At 34.9% G+C, this 22554-nt stretch overlaps 1 protein-coding gene across 1 annotated transcript in view; it reads left to right on the top strand.

Moving 5' to 3' along the window:
* Octbeta2R (Octopamine beta2 receptor) overlaps positions 1-21417 on the top strand; it is a 673234-nt gene extending 651817 nt beyond the window's left edge. Inside the window, 3 exon segments of the mRNA XM_075292797.1 lie at positions 631-995; positions 16129-16306; positions 19810-21417. Coding sequence (XP_075148912.1) covers positions 631-995; positions 16129-16306; positions 19810-20695 — 1429 coding nt within the window. The 3' untranslated portion in view covers positions 20696-21417.
* The last annotated feature ends 1137 nt before the right edge of the window (positions 21418-22554 follow it).

Genomic DNA, 22554 nt, shown 5'->3' with positions numbered 1-22554 from the left:
TACTTCCAAGCCGATCGGCGTTACATACAAATGCACAAACTTATTATACCCTGTACCACAGTAGTGGTTAAGGGTATAATTATGAACAACTTTTTACTACATACCACTTCCGACTTAATATATTCAGCATTATGTTGGACGAGTGAAGACCTACAACTATCCTGAAGTCTGCGATTGTCGAGCTATGGCCATGCGAAAATTGCAAAAAAGTGGCGACAAAACTATAAACCTCATAAAAAACGAACGGCAAACTATCTAGCAAAATCCACAAATTATGTTGTGGATTGAATGGATGAATATTGCCTCACAGTGATCTTAAAACGTTAACTATAAAATTCATCTCCAAGAAGATTTTTTTGGATCATACGGTATTTCGATAGAAATGAGTGATATATGAGTCATATATGGTTACAGTTGCTCTAGCTTATCCGAAAGTTTTTAGTTGTTTGTTTTTAAGAGGACAAGCAATTCATTGCACTTTTATTTTGAATCACTTTAATTTTCACAATTTTCCCGTTATTATTTCACATCATACCACGCATCAATACCACAATATAGTGATTATGTTAAATCCGAAGCAAAATTAAATGTCTATAATCAATTTACATTTCTCTTATTTATCATTTTCAGATACTATGCCATTGTTAAGCCCTTAAAATATCCCATAAGTATGACAAAACGTGTGGTTGGCATTATGATACTCAATACATGGATTTCACCAGCTCTGCTCTCTTTCCTGCCTATATTCATTGGTTGGTATACCACCGATTACCATAAGAACTATGTGAAAGCTCATCCCGATGTCTGCCTGTTTATTGTCAATAAACCCTATTGCGTTATTTCAAGTTCAATATCATTTTGGATACCATGTACGATAATGATATTCACATATTTGGCTATATTTCGCGAGGCGAATCGCCAAGAGAAACAAATGATGATGCGTCATGGCAATGCAATGTTAATGCATCGACATTCAGCTGTTACGGGAACCGGAAGTAAGTAAAAACAAAATAATGTATAGAAACAAAAAGATTATTATGGAACTTGATAAGAAAAAATCATAAACCTATTGATATTAAACAGAAAACTTGGTCGATTTGAAGGATTTCATTTTTACACTAATGATTTTAATATTGTTCCTGAGCCAAAGAAGCAGATTATTGCACTAAGGATGCATTTTAGTTTAGCCCCCTTATAGACCGATATCTTTGATACCGATATCCGATTAGCCTGAAATTCGAAATCTAGTACTCCTACCGTGGTACTATGGGCGTATCGGTCTAGGTTTGGTTACAGGGCTATGGAGTCGAGTTAATTTTGCTCGACTCCGGCTCCGACTCCAGCATTTCTTTTAAGACTCCAGGTGGTGTACCGAAATCTCATTTTAACAGTATTTCAATTGTATTTTTAAGGTTTTAAAAAAATACCGATATTAGTATTCTATTTGTCCAAAAGAACTCTAAATATAAATTTTGATACGACTCGACGACAAACCTCATCATTTTAGGGATGTAAAAGGTCTACATTTTAAATACGTAACAAGACTATATAGAGACCACATCAAAATATGGGTAGATAATAGCCATCTCCAGAATATGTATTTATAAAAACACAAAATTTCAAAAAATAATTCGGCTTCCAGAAGTTTAAGGAGTAAAATCCTGGTATTGGTCTATATTGGCATTTTATAAAAAATAAATCTATATAAAAAAGAAAATACACAAAAAACAAAATGCCGGGCTAATCAGATAGAAAGTTTAGATGCTAAACAATCTAATGTGTCGGATATATAAAATAAACATAAACTGCCAAAAATTAGGACGGACGGAATTTTAAATAACCACTACCATACAACAGATGACAAAAATAGCTGGACAGTTACGAATATTGTTTCTATAAAAGTAAAATGGTGAAACATCGATTTATAAATGGTCTATCAGTTATAGACATTAGAGGTCATTAATTTAATGTAAAGAATTGCGAGTGGCTTTGATGAAACAAACTTTCTCCCAAAAGACCGGCTCAGATGGCACGTTGGCAGAGGTTATTACCAGTGCTGCCACTACTACTTCAATCGAAATATTTTGCTTCATTTTCACAAAATTTACTTCGTCACTCCTTCTTCCAAAAATCTGCTTCACTTTTTGTTCTGCTTCAACTTTTTAAATTTTTCCCCATATTACCTAATTGTTTTTCCTATTCCGTTAATCACGATGAAAATAGCAGTTTTAATCATTGAATTATTAACCGATGTGGACCAATTTTTGCATTGTTGTTAGAGACCATATACTTACACCATGTACCAAATTTCAGCTGGATCGCATAAAATTTTCTTCTCTTAGAGTCCCCGCAATCCAAATTTGGGGGTCCGTTTATATGGGGGCTATACGTAAAAGTGGACCGATATGGCCCATTTGCAATACCATCCGACCTACATCAATAACAACTACTTGTGCCAAGTTTCAAGTCGATAGCTTCTTTCGTTCGGAAGTTAGCGTGATTTCAATAGACGGACGGACGGACGGACATGCTCAGATCGACTCAGAATTTCACCACGACCCAGAATATAAATACGTTATGGGGTTTTAGAGCAATATTTCGATGTGTTACAAACGGAATGACAAAGTTAATATACCCCCATCCTATGGTGGAGGGTTCTATTGTCTTGTTTTCAAATATGTATGCTACTTCAATTTTATTCAATCTACTCCACTTTTTTCCAAAATCTACTTCACTCAATTTTTCACTAGCGGCAGCACTGGTTATTATAGCTTCCAAGGACATCGGGTGTATATGGAGATTTCTCAAGTGATTATGTAGGGCTATCTCAAAATCTGGGCCGACGGGAAATTTCTGCATTTATTTATGGATCTCAAATAACTCTAAATTCAAAATTTGTGATAAATCTTATGACAATTTTAAACTGAAAAAAAATTCTTAAAACAATTCCGGTATGACCCATCTTCGAACTCGATATGAATGCCAAAAATTCAGAACGTTAGGTTGTACTGCTGTAGAACCTAACGTTACAAAATTGTACCGTTATCAAGAGAATATATAGGACCAATAATCGATATTTTAATGTGTTAAAAATGGACAATACAATTCAGCCCATATTCTAGTAAAACCTTACTTTTTATATCACCGTGAAATTTCACACATATAAATACACTTTGAATGGCGTGAAACCCAGTACTTCGTTTTTCGATTAACCCCCATTTTCAAAAAGCTCCGTTAGTGCTACGTTATCTAACGAACTTCTAAACCGTGCTATGTATATATCTGTCATCTTGCTTATATATTCCATATGCCAGTTAGAAACTTAATTGCTGAAAATTTTTCAATTAAAGTTAACTAGAGAAAAAATATTTTCATTTTTCTTTCTGTTAACTGGCAGTTAAAGCCTAACGGAGCTACAAGATAATGGCCGAAAAAACCCCTAATGGAATCTAAATTGTCGAAATATTTCCTTAATTACAAATATATGAAGTGCTTTTCAAATTTTGTTTCGCCGGAGTCGGAGTAAAATTTCTACGACTCCGGCTCCGACTCCAGCAAAATCTCCAAACTCCGACTCCAAGACTCCGGCTCCGACTCTACAGCCCTGTTTGGGTATATCCTCCCGATTTAACTTTGGCATAGCCCTGTTTGGGTATATCCCACACCACAATTTTTATCCGATTTGCCTAAAATTGGAAATCTATAGATAATTTACCTCCATAAACAAGTTTACTGAAGATGATGTGTATCGCGCCATATTTTGATATATCCCCATATAGACCGATCTTTCGATTTGATTTAAAAAAAAAATTACAAAATATCGCAATTTTTATCCCATTTGTTAGAAATTCAAAATCTGGAGGTATTTTGGGTCCAAAAATAAGTATACCGATTTAAATTAGTAAATGTTTTGGTATTGCTCCCATATAGCTCGATCTCACGGTTTGATTTCGTGGGCTTATCTATACTGTACTTTTTATCCGATTCGTCTGAAATTGGAAACCCATGTATCGGTATAGCTCCCATATTGCTCGACGGCAATTTTTATCCAATTTGTCTGAAATTCAAAATCAAGAGATATGGTGTGAATCGGTCCATGTTTTTTAGTATAGCATATATCCCAAATTCTCGATCTCCCGATTTGACTTTTGAGCTTCTCTACACCGTACTTTATATCCGATTTGTTGGTATGTGATGGACTAGATTTTTGATAAATTAGGGTAGGCAATCATTGCTGTGGCTGTAGCTCGCCGGACACAGGGTTTGTCCGCTCTTTCCACACATTTATATAGATGGTGCCTGATGGAATTTCACTTTCATTAAAACATTAAACAACTATCAGAAACGGACGGACATTCACATCCGCTCTACACATTCTGTTTTAGTCTATTTCACGCAAATTAACGTGTATGGCTTTGTAGTTTGTTCAAGATTCGCGTGCTTCACGTCAATCTCGTGTAACAATCAATTGTACCAATCCAATCTATTTTTGGGGAGCTTACTATAGCAGCTACCCACCAAAAATTTTTGGAAGTTCTTCCAAAGGCACAACTTTAAAAGCACTTCCAGAAGATGCACTCCCAATGATGTCCTTTATTTTAACTACCCAGGAAGTTCTTTTAATTCAATTGTTTATAATTTGGTTTTTTCATACTTTTAATGGATAATTTTAACTTTTTTTGTTTCAAATAGGTTAAAAACAGACTAAGAATTCATAAAATGGTGCAAATTATTTAAATTTTGTCGAAAAAAATGCTAAATCCAATCTGAAAAAATTGTGAATTTTTGAAAATATTTGAGGTCAAACGTTCCCGAGAAGCGTTAGAATCCATTAAAAATTATAAAAATTATAAAAAAGTATTTATTTGACAAAATATCACAGAATTTTTGAATTTACATCCAAAACATTGAATTCGGATCACACCTAAAGAAGTGATGCAAATTCAGTGCAACGGCTGTTGAAATGGAGGACTTCCGTCTATGACAAGTCAATGTTAAATTCATCGCTTCTGCGCCAATTTTGCACCACTTCCGGATCCAAAAAGAAGATTTTCATTACTTTTTTGGCGACGCTTTTTTTGCTGGGTATCTTATGATCTTCAGTCAGCGATCAATCACACAAAAAAAATTCAAAAATATTCAATATGAATTTTCAAAAATATTCAATTAAAAATGTATTTTTTTTAATCAAAACAAAATTTAATCACAAACATTAATAGTATAAATTATTTTTTTAATTGGATCAATTAATTTTTTAATTGACTTCGGTGATTGATACTATTATTTATCTGATTGAAGACATTTCAATTAAAAATTTATGGGATTAAGTAATTTCGTGATTAAATCCCAAGTTTATTTTTTTCTGACACTAACACGACATCTTGGCTGTTTACCACTTCATGGTGGTCGTCTTCGATATACTTGACTAAGGCTTATAAGAAACCGAATGCATAATTCGTAAATACTGAAAAATCGTAATTTTAATTTGAAAAAATTGTTTTGGTCATATCTCTTAAACTTTGCGTCCTATAGTGCAAAAAGAGCTTAATTCGTCATCACCTCCAAAAACTACGAAAATTCCATTAAAAGCCTGAAAAATCGAAATTTTTATATAAAGTAATTATTTTGCTCATATCTCCACCCTAGAGGGAAAAGAAGCTTATTTCGAATCAGTGAGTAACTAAGAGGTACTTTAATTCTCTATAAAAATAACATTTTTAAATACTTTTCTATGGAAATAAAATTTTGACAGAATTCTACATAGAACTAATATTTTGGAAAAATTTTCTATGGAAATAGAATTTTGACAAAATTTTCTATAGAAATAAAATTTAGAAAATTTTTCTAAAAACAAAATTTTAGAAAATTTTTCTAAAGAAATAACATTTTGACAAAATTTTTTATAGAAATAACATTTTGAAAAATTTTCTATAGAAATACAATTTTGAAAAATTTGACAAAATTGTGTATATAAATAAGATTTTGACAAAACTGTCTATATAAATAATTGTACAAAGATTTATTTCGGCAAAAGCTTTGCCCAAATAAATTTGACAAACATTCTTTTCCTCTGTTGGTTAAGCTACTCTTGTTGTTTAGTAAACGCAATGGTTTTTAAGCTGAGATCAAAACAACAAATATAAATAAGATTTTGACAAAATTTTGACAAAATTTTCTATAGAAGTAAAATTTTGATAAAATTTTGTATAGAAATAAAATTTTGACAAGGTTAGGTTAGGTTAGGTTGAAGACAGGAGTCGGATTTATCCGTCTCATGTCATATGACATACACCTAAGCCAGAAATCGGCTTGTTGTGCACTCTAGTTTATAATTAAATATTCTGCAAGCAGAAATCAGAGCGGTCACGGAGTGTGTAAGATGGCTCAGCACAAACACAAGGCCACTAAGTGTAAATGTTCACACCGATAGCCAAATGGCTATACGAGTTATAACATCCAATACGGTTAAATCACGAACCGTTTTAGAATGCAAAAATATAATAAATTCCTACTCCGTGTATGGCTCCATTAGAATCATCTGGCTACCTGCTCACTGTGGGGTGGATGGAAACGAGCATGTGAATGACCTAGCGATAAAAGCCAGGGAAGCTGAGGAAGTAAACTTGGATAACCCCAAGCCCTTTGGGGCTACCCGGTCCGAGTCACTACCTTCTTGTAAGTCGATAGTCCGGCTCGTTTTTTGGCTCGATGCACGGTTGTAGACGATACACCCAGCTTATTTGCGGCATCTCGGAGAGAGAGGTTAGGGTTTCGCTTGAAACTACCGGCAACTCTCTTTGTCGTCTCAGCGGCTTCCGGTTTTCGATTTCCCCCCGATCCAGACTTCCTGGCTGTCGACAAACGTTCCCCAAATACTTTAATTACATTTGTAACGGTTGATTTGGCAACTTTTAGCGATTTTGCCAGCTTTGCGTGCGAGTAGCTCGGATTTTCGCAATGCGCGAACAAAATTTTGATACGTTGCTCTTCTTGCTTGGACGGCATTTTGACAACTGCAGAGTGAATTCCAAAATCAAAATAAGAGCAACATTCTACACACACACACCTTCAATATGAGGGGTGTTCAGGTTTTTTAAATGCAAAATTGAAAGAAATACGTCAAGTTTATATTGACCAAATTTTGACCGTATCACCCTTTAGATGTATGGTCTGCCAAGCGAAAGGAGATTTCGGTGCCAGAGTCTTCTAAGTATACCCCCAATCCCGTTCTATCGCCATCTTCGCACCTTCTGTGTAACAGTTGTTACCATAAGGGGATTCCATAAGGGTCAGGGTTGGCCTGTCACAAACTGTGACTTTTGCGACATACATTTGCGACGGTATAATACGTATGTCGCAAAAGTCGTAAACCTACTGTAGAAAACCAAATTTTGAATAGAAGAAATCCTGAACATTTTTTAATTTAGTTTGACAGCATTCGCTGTGAGTTTCTGCAGAAATTTGTGAAAGTTTTCCAATGGTCAAGCCTATTTTCTTAGGTGGTATCGAAATTCCCGTTGGTGAGTGTGCAAAATACCTGGGGGTTATACTGGACAGGAGACTGAACTTAAAGCTAAGAAAGGACGAGAAAATCCACGGTTACCCTGTACTCGTGCAAAAGGCAATAGGGAACTGGGGGACTAAAACCGAAAATTGTGAACATTCCTAAGAATTGAAACCTCTTCGCACATACCATCGTCTTGGATATCATCGTATTCGCTGCCTAGCTGACGCGACTAAAGTATTTTCAGTTTGCGACTTTTGTTACTTTTTCTACATTTACGACGCGTATGTGACGTTTACGACGTTTACAACTTTGCGACAGTCGCAAACCTAAAAAAGTTTGATACAGACCATCTCTGATAAGGGTTCCGTTAGACCATGATTGTCTCTCCGGTATGAGAATTTCACACTCGGTCGCTGGCATTTCTTCAGGTATGCGATCATGGAGCACTCCTAAATCAGCCGTCTCTCCTATCGTCACATCAATTATCCTCTGATGGTTTGATCTGTTCCCCATTCGGTGCCATTCTCCCATCATCTTGAGTCTCATTGCTGTCATGGCTGCTTCACTTTTTATCTGTATCTCTATAGGTAGGACGTTTAGAATCATTTCTAGCGCTCTAGTTGAAGTTGTCCCCATAGCCCCGCTTACACCAAGACGTGACAAAATTTTATATAGAAATAAAATTTTGGTAAAATTTTCTATGGAAATAAAATTTTGACAAAATTTTCTATAGAAATACATTTTTGACAAAATTTTCTATAGAAATAAATTTTTGAAAAAAATTCTATAGAAACTAAAATTAAAAAAAAAGTTCATAGAAATAAAATTTTGCCAAAATTTTTGATAGAAATAAAATTTTGACAAAATTTTCTATAAAAATAATTTTTTTACATAATTTTCTATAAAAATACAATTTTTACAAAATTTTCTCAGGTCGAAAACTTATGTTGTTAGCACCTTTATGTTTCCTGTTTATTTTCATAATTCATTATAATTGTAAATATACAAATAAATAAATAAAAAAAAATACAACATTTTCTATAGAAATAAAATTTTGACATAGGAATAACATTTTAACAAAATTTTCTGTAGAAATAAAATTTTGATCAAATTTTGTATAAAATTTTCTAAGGTCGAAAACGTATGTTGTTAGCAAGTGTATTTCCTGTTTATTTTCATAATTCATCATAATTGTAAATATACAAATAAATAAAAAAATAAAATACAAAGTTTTCTACAAAAATAATATTTTTACAAAATTTTCTATAGAAACATTACAAACTTTTTTATAGAAATAAAATATAATAATTTTCTATAGAAATAAACTTTTTGCCAAAATTTGTTATAGAAATAAAAATTTGACAAAATATAGACACAAAATAAAAATAAATAAAATACAAAATTTTATACAAAGATAAAATTTTTACAAAATTTTCTATAGAAATATTACAAATTTTTTTTATAGAAATAAAATATAATAATTTTCTATAGAAATAAAATTTTGCCAAAATTTTCTATAGAAATAATTTTTTTCCCAAAATTTCTTATAGAAATAAAAATTTGGCAAAATATAGACCAAACCTAAACTTATAGAGGAAAAATATGCTTGTAAAATTTATTTGTTTTTTTTTTTAATTTTGTTGATTTGTGGTAAAATTTTCTAGAAATTTTGGTAGTATTTTTGGCACGAGTGGCAACCGTAGACCCTTGTGTAACTCACTCTAGTATAATCTGTAGGCTACGGTATAAATTGAACTTATTCCAATGCTTTTGAAATTGTTAAAAAGCAAATACAGACAAATTTAAATAAAGCAATTTCAGATCCCTAATTAGGATATTATCTTCAAACTTCCATAGGATAAAATTCATTGTATGAGTGTGAATGTAAAATAAACTGAAATTTTAGCAATTAGAAATTATTTCATTTTAGGTCAACGATTTATTCTTCAATCTAATTCATCCCTAATCATTTACTAATTACACCAATCGTTTGGCCCCCCCTGCCTTCGGTAAAGACAAATGTCTATCTTCATTTGCGTGTAAGATAATGAGCTCATTAACTTGGGATAATTTATCAACATGCTGCATAATGCAGAGGTAAATATGCTCCCAAAACAAAATCCATTGAATGTAATTATACGCTGGTGCTCTTAGGTAGAGCTTTGAAGGATTCAAATGTTAATATTGGCCACAACAGCTGCAGTTTGCCAACAACATACATTTGACTAAGTGACTTCCATGAATTATGTTTCGGTTGCAGAAGTTTTATGGAAAATTCTGACAGCTTGCTGTTTTCTCTCTTTTTCGCTGTGTTGTGTTCTTTTTTGGCTGACTTACAGGTGCAAAACTATTTGAAATTTATGGGCCTTGAGATAAGGTAAAAAAATTGTAAAACTTTTTGTATGTTTGTGTGCGTGTTAAAAACTGGTTTCCGATTTGATATTATGTGCAATGTACACATACATGTACAAACATGAATTTTTGGAGATTCCAATATAACATGGCAAACATTTTAGTGAAGGTTTCACAGTAGCACGAATCTCAACCAATTTCAACCAAGTTTTGCATGCTTGACGATACCATCAATTGTAACAGGTTGGCTGATAAGTCCCCGGTCTAACAAAGAAAAACACATTTTTTTTGTCAAAATTCGTTTTTATTATTCAACATAGTTCCCTTCAAGAGCGATACAACGATTATAACGACCTTCCAATTTTTTGATACCACTTTGGTAGTACTCCTTCGGTTTTGCCTCAAAATACACGCTCACAAAAAATCGCTTCTGTAACATATACTCCCAAACATATTTTGCTTCAAGCATATATATTTTTGGGTATTGCCCAAACATTTATATGTTTGATCTCTTCCAATATATAATATGTTTGAAAGCATATTGGTCTAAACAATATATGTTTGGGTAGTCTAAGTTCCAAACATTTTGTATTTTTGCATCCAAATTCAATAATGTTGTCTTCCAAAAAACAATATGTTATTATGTGAACATATAATATGTTTGGAAGCATTTTGCACCCAAAAATATTATATGCTTAAAAAAATTCTCCCAAACAATATTGTGCTCAAAATTTTATTTATTTATTTATATATTTACAATCATAATGAATTATGAAAATAAACAGGTAATATAGGTGCTAACAACATAGGTTTTCGACCTGAATGCTCAAAATTTTGTTTCTGCCTAATTGTATATTCCCACACATCTTTCTCACTTCCACGACATTTTTTAGTTCTTAGCACCTTTTTATGTAATACAAACATTGTAGAAGAAATTATTCAATTTTTTTTATTTTAATTTTACCTTTTGCCGGACGGGGATTCGAACAGCGGACCACACAGTTTGTAAGGATCAAAGAAGTAGCTGATCAATTGCCCAAGGAAAAATAAAACGTTAATTTTGTAATAACAAGCAACAACCACCAACTTAATTCAATATCGCTCCCTGTTAAATAGCGCTCCAAGCTACTAAACACATATATGTTTATAGGCTATTTCTAAATTAATATATGTTTGCATCCAAGCATATTATATTTACAAACATTTTATGTCCCAAACATAATATGTTCTAACATATATGTCCCAAACATGTTATGCTAGTTTATTAACATTATATGCTTGCACTCAAAAATATTGTGTTTAAAAATTTGTGTTCCAAACATATAATGTTTATAGCCAAACATATGAAAAACAGTCTTTTTCATCCGTGTAGGCCTCAGTTTCGGCGATCACCTCTTCATTGCAGCCAAATTTTTTCCCTGCGAGCATCCTTTTGAGGTCTGAGAACGAGAAAAAGTCGCTGGGGCCAGATCTGGAGAATACGGTGGGTGGGGATGCAATTCGAAGCCCAATTCATGAATTTTTTTGCCATCGTTCTCAATGACTTGTGGCACGGTGCGTTGTCTAGGTGGAACAACACAACGATTTCGACCTTCAAACGCTCCAATAATGCCATATAATAGTCACTGTTGATGGTTTTTCCCTTCTCAAGATAATCGATAAAAATTATTCCATTCGCATCCCAAAAAACAGAGGCCATTACTTTGCCAGCGGACTTTTGAGTCTTTCCACGCTTCGGAGACGGTTCACCGGTCGCTGTCCACTCAGCCGACTATCGATTGGACTCAGGAGTGTAGTGATGGAGCCATGTTTCATCCATTGTCACATATCGACGGAAAAACTCGGGTGTATTACGAGTTAACAGCTGCAAACACCGCTCAGAATCATCAACACGTTGTTGTATTTGGTCAAATGTGAGCTCGCGCGGCACCCATTTTGCACAGAACTTCCGCATATCCAAATATTGATGAATGATATAACACGTTCCTTTAATATCTTTAAGGCCTCTGCTATCTCGATCAACTTCCTTTTACGGTCATTCAAAATCATTTAGTGGATTTTTTGATGTTTTCGTTGGTAACCACCTCTTTCGGGCGTCCACTGCGTTCACTGTCCTCCGTGCTCATTTCACCACGCTTGAATTTTGCATACCAATCAATTATTGTTGATTTCCCTGGGGCAGAGTCCGCAAACTCATTATCAAGCCAAGTTTTTGCTTCCACCGTATTTTTTTTCCTTCAGAAAACAGTATTTTATCAAAACACGAAATTCCTTTTTTACCCATTTTTTCACAATAACAAAAGTTGCTTCACAAAAGACGCTCTATCTCACAAACTAATTGACTTACAGACGTCAAATTTTGACACGAATCATTTGAAGGTTGGTACTATATAAAAATAATATGCATTTAATACTAGCGACGCCATCTATGTGTCACACCGGGGACTTATCAGCCAACCTGTTACTTCTTGTGCAAAATTTGAAGCAAATCAATATGAAATTCCGGTCCAATGGCCCATATCATTTATATGGCGAAAGATATACATCGGCGAAAGATATACATGGGAACTATATCTAAATTTCAACCGATTTGGCTTGTAAGACATTCAGATGTACGAAATTTGAAGAAGATCGGTTCATAAATAAGTCAGTTATGATCAAAGCGGTGGTAAATATATATGGCAGCTTTATCTAAATCTGAACCGATTTTTTTCCGAAACCAATAGCGATTGTCTTTCACGCGAAGAAAGACCCCATGCCAATTTTAAGGACTTTTGGACATAAACTGCGAGTTAAACTTGGTACACAAAATCACATATACAGACAGACGGACATCGCTAAATCGACTCATAATTTAATTATATTTAAGATCTTGAGTTGATCGACACTTTGGTAGTTTTTGTTGACAACGTTATTCTCCAAAAATGCCTGACAATGGCTCATTTTTTAATATGTGTTGCAGTCGTTCCCGCGATAAGTCACCTCATGACCAAGTTTTCTACCACTGAGGCGTGGATTTCAATCACTTTCGGATCACTTCTGGTATTGTTATGGTTTTTTTTTAGATCAGTCTTCTAAGCGATGGGTCTAAGACTGCTTTTTGTTGGCATTACATACAAATGCACAAACTTGCTACACCCTGCACCACAGTAGTGGTGAAGGTTATAAATAGTCTGGATTAAGTAATCCTAGATCGCTTTTACCTAATTCTCAGTCGATCTGTATATATAAAATAAATTCTAGGGTCAACAATTATCCTACACGCATTTATTTTTATACCCTCCACCATAGGATGGGGGTATATTAACTTTGTCATTCCGTTTGTAACACATCGAAATATTGCTCTAAGACCCGATGAAGCATATATATTCTGGGTCGTGGTGAAATTCTGAGTCGACTGCGCATGTCCGTCCGTCTGTTGAAATGACGCTAACTTCCGAACGAAACAAGCTATCGACTTGAAACTTGGCACAAGTAGTTGTTATTGATGTAGGTCGGATAGTATTGCAAATGGGCCATATCGGTCCACTTTTACGTATAGCCCCCATATAAACGAACCCCCAAATTTGGCTTGCGATCGCTCTAAGAGAAGCAAATTTCATCCGATCCGGCTGAAATTTGGTACATGGTGTAAGTATATGGTCTCTAACAACCATGCAAAAATTGGTCCATATCGGTCCATAATTACATATAGCCCCCATATAAACCGATTCACCGATTTGGCTTGCGGAGCCTCTAAGCGAAGCAAATTTCATCCGATCCGCCTGAAGTTTGGTACATGGTATTGGTATATGTTCTCAAGTGACCATGCAAAAATTGGTCCACATCGGTCCACAATTATATATAAGAAACGAAAATTTCACCCGATCCGGCTGAAATTTGGTACATGGTGTTAGTATATGGCCTCAAACACCCATGCAAAAATTGGTCGAAATCGGTCCATAATTATATATAGCCCCCTTATAAACCGATCACCAGATTTGACCTCCCCCTTGGAAGAGCAAAATTCATCCGATTCGGTTGATGTTAGTATATGGTATCCAACAACCATGTAGGAATTGGTTCATATCAGTCCATAATTATATATAGCCCCCATATAAACCGATCCCCCGATTTGACCTCTGGTGGCTTTTGGAGAAACAAAATTCATCCGATCGGGTTGAAATTTGGAACATGGTGTTAGAATGTGGTCTCTAACAAACACGCAAGAATTGGTCCATATCGGTCCATAATTATATATAGCCCCCATATAAACCGATCCCCCGATTTGGCTTGCGGAGCCTCTAAGAGAAGCAAATTTCATCCGATCCGCCTGAAATTTGATACATGGTGTTGGTATATGTTCTCAAGTGACCATGCAAAAATAGGTCCACATCGGTCCATAATTATATATAGCCCCCATATAAATCGATTCCTAGATTTGTCCTCCGGAGCCTCTTGGAGGCGCAAAATTCATCCGATCCTGTTGAAATTTAGAACATGGTGTTAGAATGTGGTCTCTAATAAACACGCAAGAATTGGTCCATATCGGTCCATAATTATATATAGTCCCCATATAAACCTTTCCCCCGATTTGATCTCCGGAGCCTCTTGGAGGAGCAAAATTCATCCGATCCGATTGAAATTTGCAACGTGGTGTTAGTATAAGGCCGCTAATATCCATGCCAAAATTGGTCCATATCGGTCTATAGTTATATATAGCCGATCCCCAATCACACAAAAATTGGTCCATATCGGTTCATATTCATGGTTGCCACTCGAGCCAAAAATAATCTACCAAAATTTTATTTTTATGGAAAACATTGTAAAAATGTTATTTCTATAGAAATTTTTTTCAAAATTATATTTCTATAGAAAATTTTGTAAAAATTTTATTTCTATAGAAAATTTTGTCAACATTTTATTTCTATAGAAAATTTTGTCAACATTTTATTTCTATAGAATATTTTGTCAAAATTTTATTTCTATAAAGAAATTTTGTTTCCAAATTTTGCTTCTATAGAAAATGTTGTCAAAATTTTAGTTTGTCAAAATTTTATTTCTATAGAAACTTTAAACTTAATTATATACGTATTTAATCGGCCTTTTTTAATTTAATATATACAACGCATGGACTACCTTGTAATTTAGAAGACGGTGTTAGGAAGTTTTAAGATACCTTGCCATCGGCAAGTGTTACCTCAACCTAAGTAATTCGATTGTGGATGACTGTCTTCAGTAGAAGTTTCTACGCAATCCATGGTGGAGGGTACATAAGCTTCGGCCTGGCCGAACTTACGGCCGTATACACTTGTTAATAATATTATTATTTATTCATGATAATTCAATACAATGTTAACAATTTATCGCCAAGCGCCTTATAGGCTTATCCGACAACTAACTAAAGTTCAAATAATATTTATAAATTATCTGAATATTCATATTCATAAAAATTCCTCTAGATTTTCTCTAGTATACTTTTTCAAATTATTTTTACAAGTACGTTATTCCTGTAATATTCTTCAGACTTGTTCTCTGAAAAATGTTCGTACTTCCACCGACTCCATTCAATACTTTGAAAATGTAGAGCAATAATCCTTGCTTATATAATCCATTTACCGGAATTACATTTTTAGTTTTATACTTGTAAAAATCATATGAAGAGTATCTCAAAGGCAAATTATATATTCCAGTTAAAATTTCACCCTGACAATAGAAACATTTCATTTGCAATCAAAATTGTTTATTGGGCATGGAGTTTAAGGTATGTACACATATGTCCACATCAACACACTTTTTTTCGCATGAAGATAAGCTAGACACACAAAAAAAAAACTAATAAAAAACACTTTGGAAAAAACAAGAAGAACAAAATTATGGCAAACTCGACAGAAAGCAGGTCACAATGAGTAGTACTGAGTACTACATGTAATGGGATAAAAAGTAGTTAACTTTATTCAGACCCTGTGGCGCATAAGTAATATTAATTATGTGTACAAACGCACATAAATATTACTCATACGATACGGGGGCAAGCACATCCAAAGTTTTTTTAACAAAATATGTGTATACAAGCACAACAAAAAACAAAAACAAAACGAAACGAAACACTAGTTAAATCGAGATTCTTTAACCAACAAAATTGTTTAATTCATAATTTATTAGTTTATATTACATACTTTTTTAATTGCCATGCAAAACTGCTAAAGAGCAAATAAATTTTAATTTTAATGTGATTTCCTTTTCATGTGGTTGTTGTTGTTTTTTTTTTCTTTTTCAATTATTTTCAGGTGAAGCTCTAAGCGGTTCGGGTTCTTCGAAACAATTGACCATGCATGAGGTGGAACAGGATCATACACCGACTAAAGATAAACATTTAATTAAAATGAAACGAGAACACAAGGCTGCAAGAACTTTAGGTATAATTATGGGTACATTCATACTCTGTTGGCTGCCATTCTTTTTGTGGTAAGTATGGACACATATACTTTTTGGCACAATAAAATCCTAACTGTAGGTATTCGGATAAATGCAGATACCATATAGAAATTTTGCCAAATTTAATCCATGAATTCTATTATTGAATATCTTCAAAGAATTTATTTTATAATGAAATTTGAAAATTTTTTAGTTTTTTGAACATTTGAAAATACATACAAAAAGTTTACTTAACGATGCGTTAATTTTGGGGCGAGAACAAGGGTATGGTATGGCAATCCTTTGCATTGCTTTAGAAGTTGTGCCTTGGAAGATCATTTGGATGAAGATATTTAAAAAACTAAAAAACAATTTTTTTCCAATATCACTTTTATTGTTATAGCCTCCTCTTAGGATGGGGGTATATTAACTTTGTCATTCCGTTTGTAACACATCGAAATATTGCTCTAAGACCCCATAACGTATATATATTCTGGGTCGTGGTGAAATTCTGAGTCGATCTGAACATGTCCGTCCGTCCGTCTGTTGAAATCACGCTAACTTCCAACGAAACAAGCTATCGACTTGAAACTTGACACAAGTAGTTGTTATTGATGTAGGTATTGCAAATGGGCCACTTTTACGGATAGCCCCCATATAAACGGACCCCCAAATTTGGCTTGCCGATCCTCTAAGAGAAGCAAATTTCGTCCGATCCGGCTGCCCTTTGGTATATGGTCTCTAACAACCGTGCAAAAATTGGTCCACATCGGTCAATATTTGGCTTACGGAGTCTCTAAGAGAAACATATTTCGTCCGATCCGGCTGAAATTTGGTACATGGTGTTAGTATATGGTCTCTAACAACTATGCAAAAATTGGTCCACATCGGTCCATAATTATATATAGCCCCCATATAAACCGATCACCAGATTTTACCTCCGCAGCCTCTTGGAAGACCAAAATGCATCTAATTCAGTTGAAATTTGGTACGTGTTGTTAATATATGGCCTCAAACACCCATGCAAAAATTGGTCGAAATCGGTCCATTATTATATATAGGCCCCATAGAAACCGATCCCCAGATTTGACCTCCGGAGCCCCTTGGAAGAGCAAAATTCATCCGATTCGGTTGGAATTTGGTATGTGATGTTAGTATATGTTATCCAACAACCATGCAGGAATTGGTTCATATCAGTCCATAATTATATATAGCCCCCATATAAACCGATTCCCAGATTTGACCTCCGGTGCCTTTTGGAGAAGCAAAATTCATCCGATCTGGTTGAAATGTGGTACGTGGTTATACTATTTAACAGCCATGCCAAGCGTGGTCCATATCAGTCCATAATCATATGTAGCACCCATATAAAGCGATCCCGAGATTTGGTTTTGGAGCCTCTTGTAGGAGCAAATTTCATCCGAGTCAGTTGGAATTTGGTACATTGTGCTAGTATATGGCCTTTAACAACCATGTCTAACTAGGTCCATATCGGTCTATAGTTATATATAGCCCTCAGATAAATTGATCCCCAGTAACACAAAACTTGATCCATGTCAAGTTCATAATTGTATATAGCCCCCATATAAGCGACGCCCATATTTCAATTCTGGCTCTCTACCACGTATGGACTAACTCACAATTTAGAAAACGATGTTAAGTAGTTTTAAGATACCACAACCCAAGTAATTCGATTGTGGATGACAGTCTTTCGTAGAAGTTTCTACGCAATCCATGGTGGAGGGTACACAAGATTCGGTCTGGCCGAACTTACGGATGTATATACTTGTTATTCGTGGTCTTATATAAACTGTATTTATTATCCGATTTGCCTGAAATTGGAAATCTAGAGGTATTTTGGGACCACAAATAGGTGTGCCGAAATTGAGGTGTATCGGCCCATTTTTTGGTATAAACCCCATATAGACCGATCTCCCGATTTTACTTCTTGGGCGTATAGAGACTATATTTTCTAGCCGATTTGCTTAAAATTGAAAATCTAGAGGTATTTCAAGATCAAAAATAGGTGTGTCGCAAATGGTGCCTATCGGTTCGTGTTTTGATGTAGCCTGGGAAATTAGAAATCTAGAGGTATTTTAGGACCATAAAGAGGTGTGTCGGAAATGGTCCGTATCGATCCATGTTTTGGTATAGCCCCTATATAAACTGATCTCCCGATTTTACTTCTTGGGCTTCTAGAATTCGTAGATTTCACCCAATTCGTCTGAAAGTGCAAATTTGGCACGCATAGCTACAATTCTAATTCTACTCCCTGTGCAAAATTTCAACTAAATCGGAGTTAAAAATTGGCCTCTGTGGTCATATGAGTGTAAATCGGGCGAAAGCTATATATGGGAGATATATCTAAATCTGAACCGATTTCAATAAAAGTTGGCACACTCGACTATACTGCTAATTGTACTCCTAATGCAAAATTTCAATCAAATTGGGCCAAAACTCTGGCTTCTAGGGCCATATTAGTCCATATCAGGCGAAAGATATATATGGGAGCTACATATAAATCTGAACCGATTTCAATCAAATTGAGTACAATTAACTACACTACTAATTGTGCTCCTAGTGCAAAATTTCAACCAAATTGGGCCAAAACTCTGGCTTCTAGGAACATATTAGTCCATATCGGGCGAAAGATATATATGGGAGCTATATCTAAATCTGAACCGTTTTCAATCAAATTTGGCACACATGATTATACTGCGAATTGTACTTCGTGTGCAAAATTTGAACCAAATTGAACCTAAACTCTGGCTTTTAGGGCCATAATAGTCCATATCGGGCGAAAGATATATATGGGAGCTATATCTAAATCTAAACGGATTTCAATCAAATTTGGCACACATGACTATACTACTAATTTTACTCCTAGTGCAAAATTTCTATTAAATTGGGTCAAAACTCTGGCTTCTGGGGCCATATAAGTCTATATCGGGCGAAAGATATATATGGAAGCTATACCTAAATCTGAACCGATTTCAATCAAATTTGGCACACAAAACTAAACTACTAATTGTACTCCTTGTGCAAAATTTCAAGCTAATCGGGATAAAACTCTGGCTTCTGGGTCCATATAAGGGCATATCGGGCGAAATATATATATGGGAGCTATATCTAAATCTGAACCGATTTCATCCAAAATCAATAGGGTTCTATTCTGACCCCAAAAAAGGAACACGTGCCAAATTTGAAGGCGATTGGACTTATATCGCGACCTAGACTTTGATCACAAAACCTCGTCCCCTTCTTGGTGTTACAAACATATGCACTAACTTATAATACCCTGTTCCACAGTGTGGCGCAGGGTATAAAAATTGGTTTAGCACAACATTTTTTTTTACCTTGAGAAAAATTTGCCTTATCATATCATATAATTTAACAGAAGCGTACAATTTTCAAAGTTTCATACAAATGTTTAATAAAAAGTTTTTTTTTACTTCAAAGAAATTTGTTATTAGTCTTTAAGGTTGCATATTATTTGATATTAGGTTAATATTTTTCTCAGTATAATAATCGTAATCTGTTCTAATTCCTTTCAGGTACACAATCACCACTTTATGTGACGTTTGTGAGGTACCTGATATTGTTGTGGCCATTCTATTCTGGATTGGCTATTTCAATTCCACATTGAATCCTCTAATTTACGCTTATTTCAATCGTGACTTCAGAGAAGCATTTCGCAATACGCTACAGTGTTTATTCTGTAATTGGTGGCGAGATCGTCACATGGCCCTCGATATGGATATGCGACGAAGCAGTATGCGCTATGACAATCGTGCCAAAAGTGTCTACTCTGAAAGTTATTTGAATGCCAGCCATGCCCAAAGACGCACCAGCCAAATTGTCGATAGTTTATAATGCAGGGATGGGGCGCTATTGGCGCCTACACCCACACCCACATCAGCATCAATGCAAAATCTTCACTTACTGGGTACGGGATCGTCATCATCGCAAACGACAAATCTCTTGTGTACACCAACACGTACACTGGATGCATGGAAGAATTTCAGTGCCAGTGGCATTGGTGGTGGTGGTGGTGCTGGAGGTGGTAGTGGAGCTGGAACTGGCAGTATTGGTGTTAAGGATATATCCTGTAGTTTTCTGAAAGCATCGGATGGTGTTAGTAGTGTAGGCGGTCCGAGAGGTGCCAACTATGGTCATGGAGATAATAATTTAAAATCAGCAGGTACTGGCTCTGTGATGGTGGACGATGACTGCGATGATGATGGTGATGAAAATATTCAGGAAATCCAAATCGAAATTCCATTGGCATATGTCAACAAATGGCATAAAAATAATAACAAGAGCAATACCACCATACAAAATGCCAGTGGCCCTACAGCAGCAGCATCATCACCAACAGGAGCAGCAACAACAACAATAACAGCAACACCTACAACATCCTCATCACATACAATGGTCTGAATATGCTGTCAGGACAATGTAATGGAATAATAACACGAAAGGATTCAAATCCTTGTTATTTTTATTTTGTATTGAATCCATATGTAGCATGTCTTCAATACAATGGTATTTCAGATGGTTGTCATGTGGTCTTCTCCATTGTTCCATCGTTTTGCATATATGCAACGTACACATGCCAAAGGATCAGCCAAAAACAACAACACTAAAGAATGAAGGATAACCACCTAAACCATTTGCCGATATTCTTTGAACATATAAAACGCATTGGGACAAAAAAGCTCAAAAACAAATTCAAATAATGCAAAACTGATGGAAATGCATCGTCATCATCACCATCACCATCACATTCAACACCAAACACCCGCAACCCTTGGGGAAAATCGGAAACCAAAGTAAACTACAGAAATCATCCTTATGAATATAGTGAAAATCAACATAGTGACAATTGTGTGGTTGTAGACTTTTTCAATTTTTTTTTCGTTTTTTTTATTTATTCAAATTTTTATTTAACTTATTTATTTCAATTTCTTGTTTTCTTTTATAAATTTTCTTCGTTTTATGTCTTCATGACATTTGATTTCTGTTATACTATATACAAAAAATATTACAGGAACAAAATTTTGTTTTCTTTTACATTTCTCTATAGATAATAAAATTAATTGTAAATATTTTTTTCTTAGGAATAAAAACAAAAATGATCACAAAAAACAAAAAACATAAAACCCTATGTGATTGAAATGAGTGAGTGGAAATATGGTTATGATTTTAGTGTAAAATATTTTTTCTTAGTTCATTGAGGAATACCCATTTTGCTCAAGCTGTATATACCCACCACCATAGAATGGTGACGGGGGCTATAATAAGTTTGTCATTCAGTTTGTAATACATCGAAATATCGATTTCCGACTATATAAAGTATATATATTCTTGATCAGGGAGAAATTCTAAGACGATATAACGATGTCCGTCTGTCTGTTGTAATCACGCTACAGTCTTCAATAATGAAGCAATCGTATTGAAAGTTTGCACAAACTCGTCTTTTGTCTGCAGGCAGGTCACGTTCGAAGATGGGCTATATCGGTCCAGGTTTTGATAGAGTCCCCATATAAACCGACCTCCCGATTTGGGGTCTGGGGCTTATAGAAATCGTAGTTTTTATCCAATTTGCCTGAAATTTGAAATCTAGAGGTATGTTATGACAATAAAGACGTATGCCAAAGATGGTGGGTATCGGTCCATGTTTTGTTATAGCCCCCATATAGACCGATCTCCCGATTTTACTTGGCTTGTAGAAACCGCAGTTTTTATTCAATTTACCTGAAATTGGAAATCTAGAGGTATTGTAGGACCACAAATACGTGTGCCAAAAATTGTGAGTATCGGGTCATGTTTTGGTATAGCCCCCATATAGACCGATCTCCCGATTTTACTTCTTGCGCTTCTACAATCCGCAGTTTTTATTCAATTTACCTGAAATTTGAAATCTAGAGGTATTTTATGACAATAAAGAGGTGTGCTAAAAATGGTGAGTATCGGTCCATGTTTTGGTATAGCCCCTATATAGACCGATCTCCCGATTTTATTTCTTGGGTTTATAGAAACCGCAGTTTTTATTCAATTTACCTGAAATTGGAAATCTAGAGGTATTGTAGGACCACAAATACATATGCCAAAAATTGTGAGTATCGGTCCATGTTTTGGTATGGTCCCCATATAAAACGACCTCCCGATTTGGTTATGTTATGACAATAAAGACGTGTGCCAAAAATGGTGAGTATCGGTCCATCTTTTGGTATAGCCCCTATATAAACCGATCTCCCGATTTTATTTCTTGGGCTTATAGATACCTTAGTTTTTAT

The sequence above is a fragment of the Haematobia irritans genome, chromosome 1 (assembly GCF_050003625.1).
Source record: "Haematobia irritans isolate KBUSLIRL chromosome 1, ASM5000362v1, whole genome shotgun sequence".
In the NCBI taxonomy this organism is placed as follows: domain Eukaryota; kingdom Metazoa; phylum Arthropoda; class Insecta; order Diptera; family Muscidae; genus Haematobia; species Haematobia irritans.
This window is presented reverse-complemented; position numbering and strand designations above follow the sequence as displayed.